The 14,489-nt window shown below is 44.0% G+C and overlaps 1 protein-coding gene across 1 annotated transcript in view; it reads left to right on the top strand.

Annotated features, from left to right (window-relative positions):
• The first annotated feature begins 10,810 nt into the window (after nucleotides 1–10,810).
• Nucleotides 10,811–14,489, top strand: part of pcdh10a (protocadherin 10a) — a 21,894-nt gene continuing 18,215 nt past the window's right edge. The window contains exon 1 of the mRNA XM_073841793.1: nucleotides 10,811–13,858. Within this exon, the coding sequence (XP_073697894.1) occupies nucleotides 11,274–13,858 (2,585 nt within the window). The 5' untranslated portion in view covers nucleotides 10,811–11,273. The remainder of the gene's footprint in view (nucleotides 13,859–14,489) is intronic.

Genomic DNA, 14,489 nt, shown 5'->3' with positions numbered 1-14,489 from the left:
TACACTATATGTAAAATGTATGAATGCCATTGCATTTGAGCCAAAATATCACCAAGTGCCATTTGTTCTAAGTAATGATGCCACAAGAACATTAATCAAGAAAACCACTTAACAAAAAAGAGGTTGTTTTAAATTATACAGCAATAGATACTTTCCGGTTGTCAAAAGTTAGTAGAACATGCTCTTAAAAGGATAGTTCACCCAGAAATGAAAATTCTGTCATTAATTACTCACCCTCACGTCGTTCCAAACCCTTAAGACCTTCCTTCAGATTAACATAAATTTAGATATTTTTGATAAAATCCTTGAGCTTTCTGACCCTGCATATACAGCATAACATTATGGTTGAACCACTGATGTCACATTGACCATTTTAACTATGTCCTTACTACCTTTCTAGAAATGTGATAGTTCCATTGCTGTCTATGCACCCAAAAATAAAATAAAATAAAATGTATGAAAACTGTATGTCTCAGTGGATCAATGGTGACCAGAACTCCTTGGCAACAATGTTGAAAATATATTCTTTTGTGTTCTGCAGAAGAAAGAAAGACATACAGGTTTGGAACAACTTGAGGGTGAGTAAATTATGAAAGAATTTTCTATTTTAGGTTAACCATTTGTTTGGAGCCATTTATCTCTTACAAAGTAAAAATTAGTTTTTTTCTTCACTTAGTTACATTTTGGTATAAATGAGAAGTTCACTTCCAGAACACACATTTACAGATAATTTACTTACCCCTTGTCATCCAAGATGTTCATGTCTTTCTTTCTTCAGCTGATAAGAAATTATGTTTTTATTTTTGAGGAAAACATTTCAGGATTTCTCTCCATATAGTGGACTTCTACACTCTTAAAAATTAAGGTGCTTCACGATGCCATAGAGAAACCTTTTTGTCTAAATGTTTCCATAAAGAACCTTTAACATCTGAAGAACCTTTCTGTTTCACAAAAGGTTCTATGTGGCAAATAAGGTTCTTCAGATTATAAAAAGGTAAGAACCTTTGACTAAATGGTTCTTTGTGGAACCAAAAATGGTTCTTCCATGGCATCGCTTGATGAACCTTTTAAAGCACCTTTATTTTTAAGAGTGTACGGTGCCAGTTTGAACTTCCAAAAGGCAGTTTCAATGCAGCTCCAAAGGGCTCTAAACGATCCCAGCCAAGAAAGAAGGGTGAAAATGATTGGTCATTTTCTAAACAAATTGACAATTGATATACTTTTTAACCTCAAATGCTCATCTTGTCTAGCTCTGTGTGAACTGTGTATTCCAGTTCAAGACAGTTAGAGTAGGTCGAAAAATCCAATCGCATTTTCTCCTTCAACTTCAAAATCGTCATACATCACTGCAGAAGTACCAACCCGTTGTTTACAAAGTGAACATGCAAAGAAGATCAAACACCCTTTATAAAAAAAACTAAAATGGCGATGTAGGACAATTTCAAAATTGGAGAAGTAAATGAAATGGGAGTTTTTCGTCCTACCCTAACTGTCTTAAAGCAGAATACACAGAGAACACACAGAGCTAGACAAGACCAGCATTTGAGGTTAAAAAGTATATAATTGTATTTTTTTTTTTTTAGAAAATAACCGATCGTTTCACTAGAAAAGACCCTTCTTCCTCGGCTGGGATCATTTAGAGCCCTTTGACGCTGCACTGAAACTGCATTTTTATATTTCAAACTCACAGGCACCATTGAAATCCACTATATGTAGAGCAGGGGTTTTCAAACCTGTCCTGGAGCCTCCCCTGCCCTGCACATTTTGCTTGTCTCTCTCATCTAATACACCTGATTCAAATCATCAGCTCATTAGTAGAGACTGCAAGACCTGAATTGGGTGTGCCTAATAAGGGAGACATACAAAATGTGCAGGGCAGGGGAGGCTCCAGGACAGGTTTGAAAACCCCTGATGTAGAGAAATCCTGAAATGTTTTTCTCAAAAAAATAATAATTTCTTTACGACTGAAGAAAAGACATGAACATCAACAATTTTGGTTCTGGAAGTAAATTTCTCCTTTAATACATGACATTGAACTGTTTTCATATTGCATTTCTTCACACAACTCATTGCTATTGTCACGAGGGAGGGATGAGGTCAGGGTCCAAAAATGCAGGGAGGAGATTTTACTATAAAACAAATAAACAAACAAATCAAAGGCCAACACGGCACAACACAACTAGAATCAAAAGATGAAATAAAACAAAACAGGAAACACGGTCAAGGAGTCAGATCAGGAACACAGAGAAACACACACAAAGACAATGCAGCCAGAATGAGGAGTGAGAGATGAGCAGCTTTAAAGTCTGTATAATTGTGAACAGGTGTGAGTATGATGAGTGCTAATGACAAAGACAGGTGTGAACGATCAGGTAAGTGCAGTGCAAGGGGAACAGCGACCTCAGGTGGCTGAGGGAAAACCCCCAGCCCAGATCATGACAGTACCCCCTCCCTACGGAACGGCTCCCAGACGTTCCATAAGTCTGGAGGGCGGAGAAAGGGGGAACGGTGAAACAGGGGGAGGGATGGCGGGCCAGGCCCGTGCAGCGGAGGAACGTGAGCGCACACCGCCGCCAGAGGAACGTGACCCGGCCTCACTGCCAGAGGAACATCTGCGGACACCGCAGCCAGAGGAACGTGAGCTGGCCTCGCCGCCAGAGGAACGTGAGCTGGCCTCGCCGCCAAAGGAACGTCAGCAGGCATTGCCGCCCCTTCGGGAACAGAGATAGCGGACGCCGCCGCCTCGGGCACAGAGTGAGCGGTCACTGCCGCGTCAGGAACGGAGATAGCGGTCGCTGCCGCATCAGGACCAGAGATAGCGGTCGCCGCCGCATCAGGACCAGAGATAGCAGTCGCCGCCGCATCAGGAACGGAGATAGCGGTCGCCACCGCTTCGGGAACGGAGATAGCGGTCACTGCCGCGTCAGGAACGGAGATAGCAGTCGTCGCCGCGTCAGGAACAGAGATAGCGGTTGCCACCGCGTCAGGAACAGAGATAGTGGTCGCAGCTGCATCAGGAACAGAGATAGCGGTCGCCGCCGCATCAGGAACAGAGATAGCGGACGCCGCCGCCTCGGGGACAACGCTAGCGGACGCCGCCAACTCGGGAACATCGCCAGCGGACGCTGCCGCATCAGGAACAGAGATAGCGGACGCCGCCAACTTGGGAACATCGCCAGCGGACGCTGCCGCATCAGGAACAGAGATAGCGGTCGCCGCCACATCAGGAACAGAGATAGCGGACGCCGCCGCCTCGGGGACAACGCTAGCGGACGCCGCCACCTCGGGAACATCGCCAGCGGACGCTGCCGCATCAGGAACAGAGATAGCGGTCGCCGCCGCTTCGGGGACTGAGATAGTGGACGCCGTCGCCTTCCCGCGGAAGAGCGTCTCCGCCCTCGCCGCAAAGTAGGGGGCGCTTCCGCGCAGACTCGGCACTATAGGCATCCATCGCCGCCAGACAGGCGTAGAGGTACTCAAAGCGAGCGGCTGACGCCGCCTCGAAGGACATCTCCCCCGGCTCGGGTCCGGCGTCGGGCGCCCCTGGCTCGGGAACAGAGTGGGTGGTCGCCGCCGCCAAGCGGGGGGACGCCGCCTCCTTGAAAAAATTCTTCCCCGCTGGACCCATCTGTGCTGGCTGCATTCTGTCACGGGATGAATAAGGGAGGTCTGGGTCCAGATGCAGGTGAGGAGATATTCAATAATAAAACAATAAACAAACAAACAAAAGGCCAACACGGCACAACACAACTAGAATCAAAAGATGAAATAAAACAAAACAGGAAACAAGGTCAACGAGTCAGATCAGGAACACAGAGAAACACACACAAAGACAATGCAGCCAGAATGAGGAGTGAGAGATGAGCAGCTTTAAAGTCTGTATAATTGTGAACAGGTGTGAGTATGATGAGTGCTAATGACAAAGACAGGTGTGAACGATCAGGGAAGTGCAGTGCAAGGGGAACAGCGACCTCAGGTGGCTGAGGGAAAACCCCCAGCCCAGATCATGACAGCTATCCACAACTAAATAATTTGTGCTGTGCTTTAATCGCTGCTCTCATGCTGTCAACGAAATACAAACCTTCAATTTACAATGCGAGCTGTAACTGGATGTTTCATCCATTTAATCCAGTTATGTATGAGAGAGTCTTTCACATTATGACTGTACTTAGCAGTAGGAGTAAATAAGGATAGCCCGCATAGCACGATGATCTATGAGTAAATTAAAGAGGGAGTCTCCGTGAGCCAAGGATAAGAATCGTATTTCCATTAGGTCGATTGCAAAGAGTTCCAATAGCCTGAAAAATGTGTTTCACATGCTCTTCCTGCCTTTCCCTCGCTCTGTCTTCCCTGCAGCTCACAGGATCTGGATGCAAAAAGTGCATTGTTTCATCATAATGGAGATGTTAAACTCGATGAATATGTTTGTATTATGCGCATGCATTAAATCCACCTCCATGCCTACGTGGGATAATTAAACGGTGAGGTGCCTGGAACAAAAGCCGGACACAAAAGGACTCAAACTTCTTAATGACTTCAGCCAAAAGCTCTGCGTCTCGGGGTCGCGCATGCTCGAATCGATCCATCCCCCTGCTGCTCCCGCGGCGCGCCCCTGACCTTGTCCGAAGTTAGTGTAATTAATTAAAATCTGGAAAGGCGTTGACGCTTGATGGATTGTTCCTTCTTGTTTGTTACAGCTGAGCTGGTAATCGCAGAGTAGTGTTCCCCCCTGAAGCTCCCTGCTTCATTCTATATATATTTATTGTCACGTCAGCATTGAAGTCTCTAAGAGACTGAAAGCTGGAGTCATTTCATTAAAGAATAGCATTAAAAATGGACTAACACACACAAAGATAGATCTTAGAAGCTATTTTAGTGAGGACCTCTCATAAACCAATTTGTTTTCACGATGCGTCATCAATCAGCCACATTGACGGCACTGAATGTAAAGAATTCCACTGAATCAAAAGGAATTTGTAAATTTAGCTGATTATTGCTGCTGAAAATGGTAAATTATTGTCATGTTTTGGACTGGTCTGGGTTTGTGGTTGGCCAAACTGAACTAGGATTTCCAGGACAAGAATCTTGACAACATTTGTGTTTGTTCTTATTATTTCTTTTCAGGCAGGTGAAATATTAGGCTAATATATTAATTAATACTTCTCTTACCTATCTTTACCACCTATTAACTTTAATATGTCAAAGTATTGTGCCTATTCCAGCTTACTAAGTCCTTTTCTATATGATTTAGCAGCTTCCACACATTTTTCCCCCATATGGTTTAGGCAGCATAACTTTGCAGAACAATATATTTAGTTGTACATTAACCGTGATGTTGTTTACATCCGAGTATCTCCAATATGGCCGCCCATCTGGGTAACTGACCATACCGTGACGTAAGTGCAAACCCTGTGTAATTTTCATAGGCCAACAAAAATACCCTTAAAGGAATAGTTCGCCCTAACATTTTAAATCGCTTATAATTTACTTACCCTCAGGCCATCCAAGATGTAGATGAGTTTTTTCTTCATCAAAATTGTAAATTTAAAATTACATCACTTGCTCACCAATGGATCCTCTGCGGTGAATGGGTGCCATCAGAATGAGTCCAGACAGCTGATAAAACCATCATAATAATCCACAAGTAATCCACATGACTTCAGTCAATCAAATTTCTTATGAAGTGTTTGTAATTTTTTTAATCCATCAAGACAGATTGTTTTGCACTGTTTTTGCTTGTACAGAAAATATTGCTTGATCTGTGCATATTTCTTTTCTGATTCAGATGAAATGACTTGGAAAAAAATATATATTATCAATAAACACTCATATTTTACCCAGAAGCAACAGTATGACGGTAAAAACGTCTTAAAAGATAGTTCACTTCCAGAACAAAAGTTTACAGATAATGTGCTCACCCCCTTGTCATCCAAGATGCAGATGTCTTTCTTTCTTCAGTCGTTAAGAAATTATGTTTTTTGAGAAAAACATTTCAGGAATTTTCTCCATATAGTGGACTTCTATGATGCCCGCGAGTTTGAACTTCCAAAATGCAGTTTAAATGCAGCTTCAAAGGGCTCTAAAAGATCCCAGCCGAAGAAGAAGGGTCCTATCTAGCAAAACGATCAGTTATTTTCTAAAAAAAAAAAAAAATTCATGAATTTATACAAACCACAAATGCTCATCTTGTCTAGCTCTGCATGAGCATGATTACTCTGTGCACTCCGGTTCAAGACAGTTGGGGTATGTCGAACCCAGTGTTTACAAAGTGAACGTGCAAAGAAGGTCAAACGCCCTTTATAAAAAAAATTGATTTTGAAGTTGGAGAAGAGAATGAGATGGTAGTTTTTCGACATACCCTAACTGTCTTGAACCGGAGTGCACAGAGTACACATGCACATCGCAGAGCTAGACAAGATGAGCATTTGTGCTTAAAAAGTGTATAAATGTTAATTCTTTTTAGAAAGTAATTGATAGTTTCACTAGATAAGACCCTTCTTCCTCGGCTGGGATCATTTAGAGCCCTTTGAAGCTGCATTTAAACTGCATTTTGGAAGTACAAACGTGTGGGCACTATATAAAGAAAATTCCTAAAATGTTTTCTTAAAAAAAAACTTAATTTCTTTACGACTGAAGGAAGAGATGAACATCTTTGATAACAAAGGAGTAAATTATCTCTAAGTTTTTGCTCTGAAAGTGAACTAATCCTTTATTGATGGATTTGTTTCTCACAAACACAAGTTTTGGACTCTTATTCTGACGGCACCCATTTACTGTAAGAGGATCTTTTGATGAGCAAGTGATGCAATGCTAAATTTCTCCAATTCTGTTCCGATGAAGAAACAAACTCATTTACCTCTTGGATGGCCTGAGGGTGAGTACATTATTAGTCAATTTTCATTTTGTGTTAACAATTCTTTTAAACTCTAACCATCACAGATCTGCAGACTTTTTTAGATTAACAGAAAAAGAGAGCTTTTCAAACAATGAAGACCACTTGAAAAGGAAAGTGTCAAATCACTTGGTATAAACACGTTATCTGAAAGTATCTTTATCTAAAAGTAATATGCCATGTTGTAAGATGGCAGCTGACCTTGAAGGAAATGTTAACGTTGGTTACATCTATTATTGATCCACACTAATTAAACTAATTGTTGGATGTTCAGGGTCGCTCAGTAGGAATCACAATGGTGCAACAGTCATATTCAGAATCAAGAACAGCCGAACCCTCACCTCAGCTCTCAGTCCTACACAAGCATGCATCCAAAAGAGGATTCGCTATTCATCAACATCTCACTTATGCTGAGCGAAATCACAGAGAACCCACTCCAAAAGCCAATTAACCCGCACATTCATGCAATCAATGACAGCTATACAGATCCTACACCTTGGGCGAGAATGAAATCTGTAATGAAGTCTTACCCGGTCAAACACTCGCTGGCTGTTGTGAGTGTAATAGCCCATTTAACAGAGAATTGGTCCGGCTTAGTGTCAGTAAACTTTGACTTCAATCTCATTGTTCTCACATCATATTTGAACAACACCGTTATTCCACGCTGAGTAGTGTGAGGTGGGATTTGGGAGGGATGAGTGAGGTTTAAATCTTTTAAAGAGTTTGATAGTCACTGCACAAAATCAAACACACCAAGGCCCATCTCGTTCCAGACATCGCTTTGCGGAATAATGTTGCTGAGAAGGAGAAAGTGAGACAGAGATGAAAAGAGAACAATTATTGGTTGGCTGCCAGCGGAATCGGCAGATGCTCATCATGTCATATCTTGGCAACCATCATTTCATTTTTTCAAAATGGCACGATATCATTACCTCTGTCTTCCTCGCTGACGCAAACACACAAGCGCTGATTTTAAGTAATAGATGCGTTTAGTGCGTAAGGTCGAGGAGGAAGAGAAAGAGCGGTATATAGTCCGACACCCATCATCTGCCTGCTGGCGTGCTTCTTGATGAACGGAACACAAATCACTCCATCTGAAAAAAGCAAGGCAGCGTGAGAGAGACACAGACATAAAACCTACAAATCTTACATTTCTTGCATTTAAGATCTTAAAGGGATAGAGTTTGCTTAAAAAATTAACGCTCATGCCATTCCAAACCTGTTTCTTTTTTTTATGGAACACAAAAGAAAGTCAATAGCATCTACTGTTTTGTTAAACAAAAATGCATATAAAATTGTGTTACAGAAAAAAAGTAAATCATAGTGGTTCGACATGAGTGTGAGTAAATGCATACCAGAATTTAAATTTTTGGGTGAATTATGTATTTATTTATTATTCTCTCTGAAATACTTGTTTCTTGTTGGTCAGTTGTAGCATTCTGTCACAAAGCGAACCTTGGGGATCCACTATAATTAGTATGAGGGTTTGTTTGTGGATATAAAAGTGGATGGCAAACATTTGCAAATAGTGACTGTTGTTCAGGGCAGTGGTCTATAAATGATTACTAATCCGAGAAACCATGTTTTTTTTTTCTTGTTCTGTTTCTCTGTGGTCTCTAAAAGAAAGCTAATAAATTAATTCAACTCAACCCTACTATCAATATTTCATGTCCATTTATTAATTTATTTGGTATTTGATAATCAGCCGAGCCATGTAATAAGTGGTATAATAGTTAAAGTCAGCATGCAGGGCATACACCCCCAAAAGCCCTTCAGGGTGACGGTTCACCCAGTCAGGGTTTATTTTGTGACTGTACATTATTCATGACATATTTTCTGTGGATCGCAAACCCAACTGAATTACTTTTGAGTATCAATGAGCATCAATGAGTTCCTGTATCTGTGTCTCTTTTAAAACTGTAGCTATCTCCACGCTGTGTTACAGTGTTAATCATAAATGCTTATTTTACAGCTCCTCAAAATTACTTTCGCATTATAGCTCCTTAATTATACACATCTCCTTATAGCCCAGATAATCATCTTCAGCAGCATGACGGGGGGATATCAGAAATTTCAACAGACCGCTTGGAGGCGCTGTTGTTTGCTGAAATTCATCTGATGTTGAGAAACAGACGCCTGTGAGTTTGCTAATCTGAGGCCAGTCGTGAATTATAAAGGGCAACAAAACAAACTGCTAATGTCATGTTAGACGTTTCAGGAAAATGGAAGCTTTTTTGAACATGACAATGTCTGTTAAGAGCTTCATCTGAAAATCACTGAGAGAAAAGCACTGTCGCTTGTACAGAAGTGTCAACAAATTAGACCATAACTCAAATCAGTAGCCTACAACATTATAATATGCATCATTCATTACATTTGCCCTTGAGGTGACAGTTAAAACACATAATAATAGGCTATCCGTCTTGTCCCCGAAATCTCTCCTCACACTCACCTCATACAGACCGGTAGGTCGCTGCGCTTCCGCTAGAGGGCGCGTGGTGCACGTAGAAGAGACGAAGAGCACGAAAGCTTTCAACTCATTGCGACACGAAGAGAACTTGGTAGCCGTGTGACAAGAGCTTAACACAGCACCCACACATTACCGTGTTAATAACGGAGGAAAGGAGAGGAGAGCATTCTGAAATGAGACTTTGTTTCTTGATATCAAACAATCAGTTTAGCCAGTCGCAGGCATACAGTAGTCTTGAGAAAGAGATAAAACGGAAGGAAAGACGGAGAGATAAATCTCGTTACTGATATGAGGCTCGCTGGTAAACAATCGGATGACTAAATCTCATTAGATGCAAACGGGACCGGCGCAGAAGGCACACTGCAAAAATGTAAAATTTTTGTTTAAAACTCTACTGGAAAAGACTTGATTTGGGGATGGCATGTATTTTGTCATTAAATTGTGTAGTTAATGCCAGAATACCCAGCAATTTGAGCTATTAAAATCTGTTTGTTACTGCAAAATGTACTGATGATAACCCTAGTGGTATAATGGAAGGCCACGTCATTCAAAGTCGGCTTGGAACCAATAATAACAAAGACAAAGCACAACAGTGTTACAATAACAAACACCACCAGGGTAACACACATGACACTTAAATTATGCAATAAACACTAACTATAAAACAAAACAAGGGTCTTTGGCCAGCAATTATAAGAGTCATGCTTTACACTTTGACAATATCAAGCATAGCCTATAATTTCAAAAAAATGTTTTACAGTAGGCTATATATGTAATATATGTAAATGTAATTCATACCCTATACCACCTAAAACATTTTTCTACAATATGTTACTGTATCCAGTTTTTACACAAGTTTTTACTGAAGCATTTTTTTTATCTTTTTTCCTCACATTGAAATTACTAGCATTTTTTACAGATTCCTCCACATAGACGCGCTCTCGGCATGCGCGCTCGTGGACTGCATGCTAAAGAGTACACTTTCCGTGCTTCAGATTCAAAACATTCAAATATCATCATTACGAATTGCTTCTTAAATAAGTATGACATTCGTCATATTGCTAACTGTAGTCATATATTATACACGCACACTTACATTTCTTATAATGACAAATGAATTGGACAAGACTAGAAACTGGCAGATAAAAACAACGGTAGAAAGATTTCTGTCCTCCGTGAATTGCGTTCTCCCGTGCTAATATTTACCTTGAATGCGACTGTTTGACTTTATAAGACATGTAAATCAATTCTCATTCTCCGTTTAAAGAGAGCTGGAGTGGGGATGTGAGGGCGCACTGAGGAGGGAGGGAGGGAGGGAGCGTCTAATTGACGTTTGCTAGGGCGAATCAAGTTACGCAGCGCTGGCAGTCCGGGGCGTCCATTGGCTGTTGGTGGCAAGAGCTCTGCGCAAAACAACGCACTGATGCTCACTCTCCTTGCAGAACTCGGGAAGAGGGGACCTACGGATTTCTAAGCATCCTGCAGATATCATGGACTATTAGACAACTGTTTCTAGAAAAGTGTTATTTGTCTGCAATAGCTCGCGTTCAGGATTTTGTTTGAAATTGATTCACCCACTCACTAAGCAAAAGAGTTTTGGAAAGATTTTGCTTCTCAGTAATAAGGATCTGGGCATCTGTAGGTTCTGCAATGCCTTGCTGTGACGCACGGACTACTAAATTCTGCTCTCCTTGAGACAGCATTATATCAAATGGCTATAGATCTTGCGCATATGGCGACATGGTTTCCGGCTGACACCGAGCAACCGAGCTTTCTTGTTCGTTTGGGAAGTTGCAAAGCGCATATGTTTTCTTGGACCAAAGCGATGGGTAATTCCTAAGCTGTGACTGGAGAAGAAACTGTGTCAAGACAGAGCGAGGGAATAAAGAGGAGTGCACTTGTTGTTTGGAGATGATTTTGATATTTCTCTTTTTCTCTATCTTGGATGGAGGGTTATCGCAGCTGCACTTCTCGGTTCCGGAGGAGCAGGAGCGCGGGACGGTTGTGGGAAATATCGCCGAAGATCTGGGGCTGGACATCACCAAACTTTCCGCGCGCCGTTTCCAGACCGTGCCTAGCTCGCGCACGCCGTACCTGGAGGTCAACTTGGAGAACGGAGCGCTGGTGGTGAACGAGCGCATCGACAGAGAGGAGATATGTCGCCAGACCGTCCCGTGCCTCCTGCACCTCGAAGTGTTTTTGGAGAACCCGCTCGAGCTGTTCCGCGTCGAGATCGAGGTCATGGATATTAACGACAATCCGCCGAGTTTCCCAGAGACGGACATCACCGTGGAGATCACCGAGAGCGCCACGCCGGGCACCCGCTTCCCGGTGGAGAACGCCTTCGACCCTGATGTGGGGACTAATGCCTTGAGCACATACGCCATTACCACCAACAACTACTTTTATTTGGACGTACAGACGCAAGGCGACGGCAACCGCTTCGCGGAGCTCGTGCTGGATAAACCCCTGGACCGAGAGCAGCAGGCGGTGCACAGGTACGTGCTCACCGCCGTGGACGGAGGGCAGCCGCAGAGGACCGGCACCGCACTGCTAGTGGTTAAAGTGTTGGACTCCAACGACAACGCGCCCACGTTCGATCAATCCGTTTACTCTGTGAGCTTGCGCGAGAACTCCCCCGTTGGCACGCTCGTTATTCAGCTCAACGCCACTGATATGGACGAGGGCCAGAACGGAGAGATTGTTTACTCTCTAAGTAGTCACAATCCGCCGCGCATTCGGGATCTGTTTAACATAGACTCGCGCACCGGGCGGATCGAAGTGACCGGTGAGGTGGATTATGAGGAGAGCAGCACCCATCAGATCTATGTGCAGGCGAAAGACATGGGACCGAACGCCGTGCCCGCGCACTGCAAAGTTCTGGTCAAACTCATCGACGTGAACGACAACACGCCGGAGATTAGTTTCAGCACGGTCACGGAGTCGGTAAGCGAGCAGGCTGTCCCGGGCACGGTGATCGCTCTGCTGAGCGTCACGGACCGTGACTCCGGCGAGAACGGACAGATGACCTGCGAGCTGCACGGCGAGGTTCCGTTCAAACTCAAGTCGTCTTTCAAGAACTACTACACGATCGTCACAGACGGTCCGCTGGATCGCGAGAAAGCGGAGTCCTACACGCTAACGGTGGTCGCCAAAGACAAGGGGGTGCCGTCTCTCTCCACGAGCAAGTCCATCAAAGTGCACGTCTCCGATGAGAACGACAATGCACCTAGATTCATGCAGTCGGTTTACGACGTGTATGTGACGGAGAATAACGTCCCGGGCGCTTACATTTACGCGGTGAGCGCCGTGGATCCTGATGTTGGACAGAACGCCTATGTCACTTACTCCATATTGGAGTGCGAAATACAGGGTATGTCCATTTTAACCTACGTGTCTATCAACTCTGAGAACGGCTACTTGTACGCGCTGCGCTCTTTTGATTACGAGCAAATAAAAGAGTTCAGTTTTATGGTGCACGCCAAAGACTCCGGTGCGCCCGAGTTGACGGCCAACGCCACCGTTAATGTCATCATAGTGGACCAGAACGACAATGCTCCGTCTATAATTGCGCCTCTGGGCAAAAACGGCACCGCGAGGGAACATTTGCCCCGCTCAGCGGAGCCGGGATACCTGGTGACCCGTATTGTGGCCACGGATGCGGATGATGGTGAAAACGCGCGCCTGTCTTACAGCATCCTCCGTGGAAACGAGCTCGGGATGTTCCGGATGGACTGGAGAACCGGCGAGCTACGAACAGCGCGCCGGGTATCCAGCAAACGGGACCCGCCGCACCCGTACGACCTGTTGATCGAGGTGCGCGACCACGGACAGCCGCCGCTCTCGTCCTCTGCGAGCATCAACGTAGTGCTCGTGGACAGTATAGTGGAGGGCCGGAGTGGCGACCGGGGGTCGGTCAAGTCCAAAGAGGGCTCGCTGGACCTCACACTCATCCTCATCATCGCGCTCGGCTCCGTGTCCTTCATATTCCTCCTCGCAATGATTGTGCTGGCGGTGCGCTGTCAAAAAGACAAGAAACTGAACATCTACACCTGCATGGCCGGAGACTCGTGCTGTCAGTGCTGCAGTCGCCAAGCGCGTGGGCGCAAGAAAAAGCTCAGCAAATCGGACATCATGCTCGTCCAGAGCACTAACGTGGCCAGCACCGCACAGGTGCCGGTGGAGGAGTCGGGCAGCTTCGGCTCGCACCATCAGAACCAGAATTACTGCTACCAGGTGTGCCTAACACCGGAGTCTGCCAAAACCGACCTGATGTTCCTCAAACCGTGCAGCCCGTCCCGGAGCACAGACACAGAGCACAACCCGTGCGGGGCAATCGTTACCGGATACGCGGATCAGCAACCAGATATCATCTCAAACGGGAGCATTTTATCCAGCGAGGTGAAAACACATTTTATTTCCCCTTCCGAGCAACACTTTATCTTCATCCAGTATGAAATGTGTACTTCATTAGCATCCCATTACCATATTAAATCTTAGAGTTTTAAAACTTTATACAGCTGTTATATATTGATATAAAATACTGATAAGTTCATTGCATTTGGAAAACTCAAAATTGAGTAGAAATGACAGTAATTCTTGCGAGAAGTTCAGTGGATGAAATATGTCTCTGTCCATATCCTGTATGCACCTTAAGAGGCTATTCAGTAGTGATCTTTCAGCTTCCTGTGTTTGTAATGTCAGATTGTAATCATCTGCTTGCCTATGACTCACATATTGCTTTTAAAGGTAGCTTGGGGCTGTAGTGCTATTTTCAGGCACTTTAATTACACTACAGCACTTCAGGGTCAGTTACATATAGGGATATAACTACATATTCAAGACTGGATGGAAACCAAATGTAAACATTTCAGAATTGATCTATGAAAATCCTAAATCGATTGACCAATGATATGAATATATGGGGATGTGAATGTTGAGGGTTGTTACAAGCTGGTATAACATTTCTGCTCTGATACTAGCTTCTTCCTTTTTGCCTCCGAGACAAGACATGTTATCTTGAGTGAGCCCCCCCATCCGACAAGGTCTACCTTACTATCCCCTGGCACTCTCTGAAAGGGTGTAGCCCTGGAGTCAAGTCGGAGTAGGGAGGGGGGAGTGTATTGG

Source organism: Garra rufa, chromosome 6 (genome assembly GCF_049309525.1).
Source record: "Garra rufa chromosome 6, GarRuf1.0, whole genome shotgun sequence".
Taxonomy (NCBI): domain Eukaryota; kingdom Metazoa; phylum Chordata; class Actinopteri; order Cypriniformes; family Cyprinidae; genus Garra; species Garra rufa.
The sequence above is the reverse complement of the archived record's forward strand: the minus strand, read 5'-3'. Positions and strand labels throughout refer to the sequence as shown.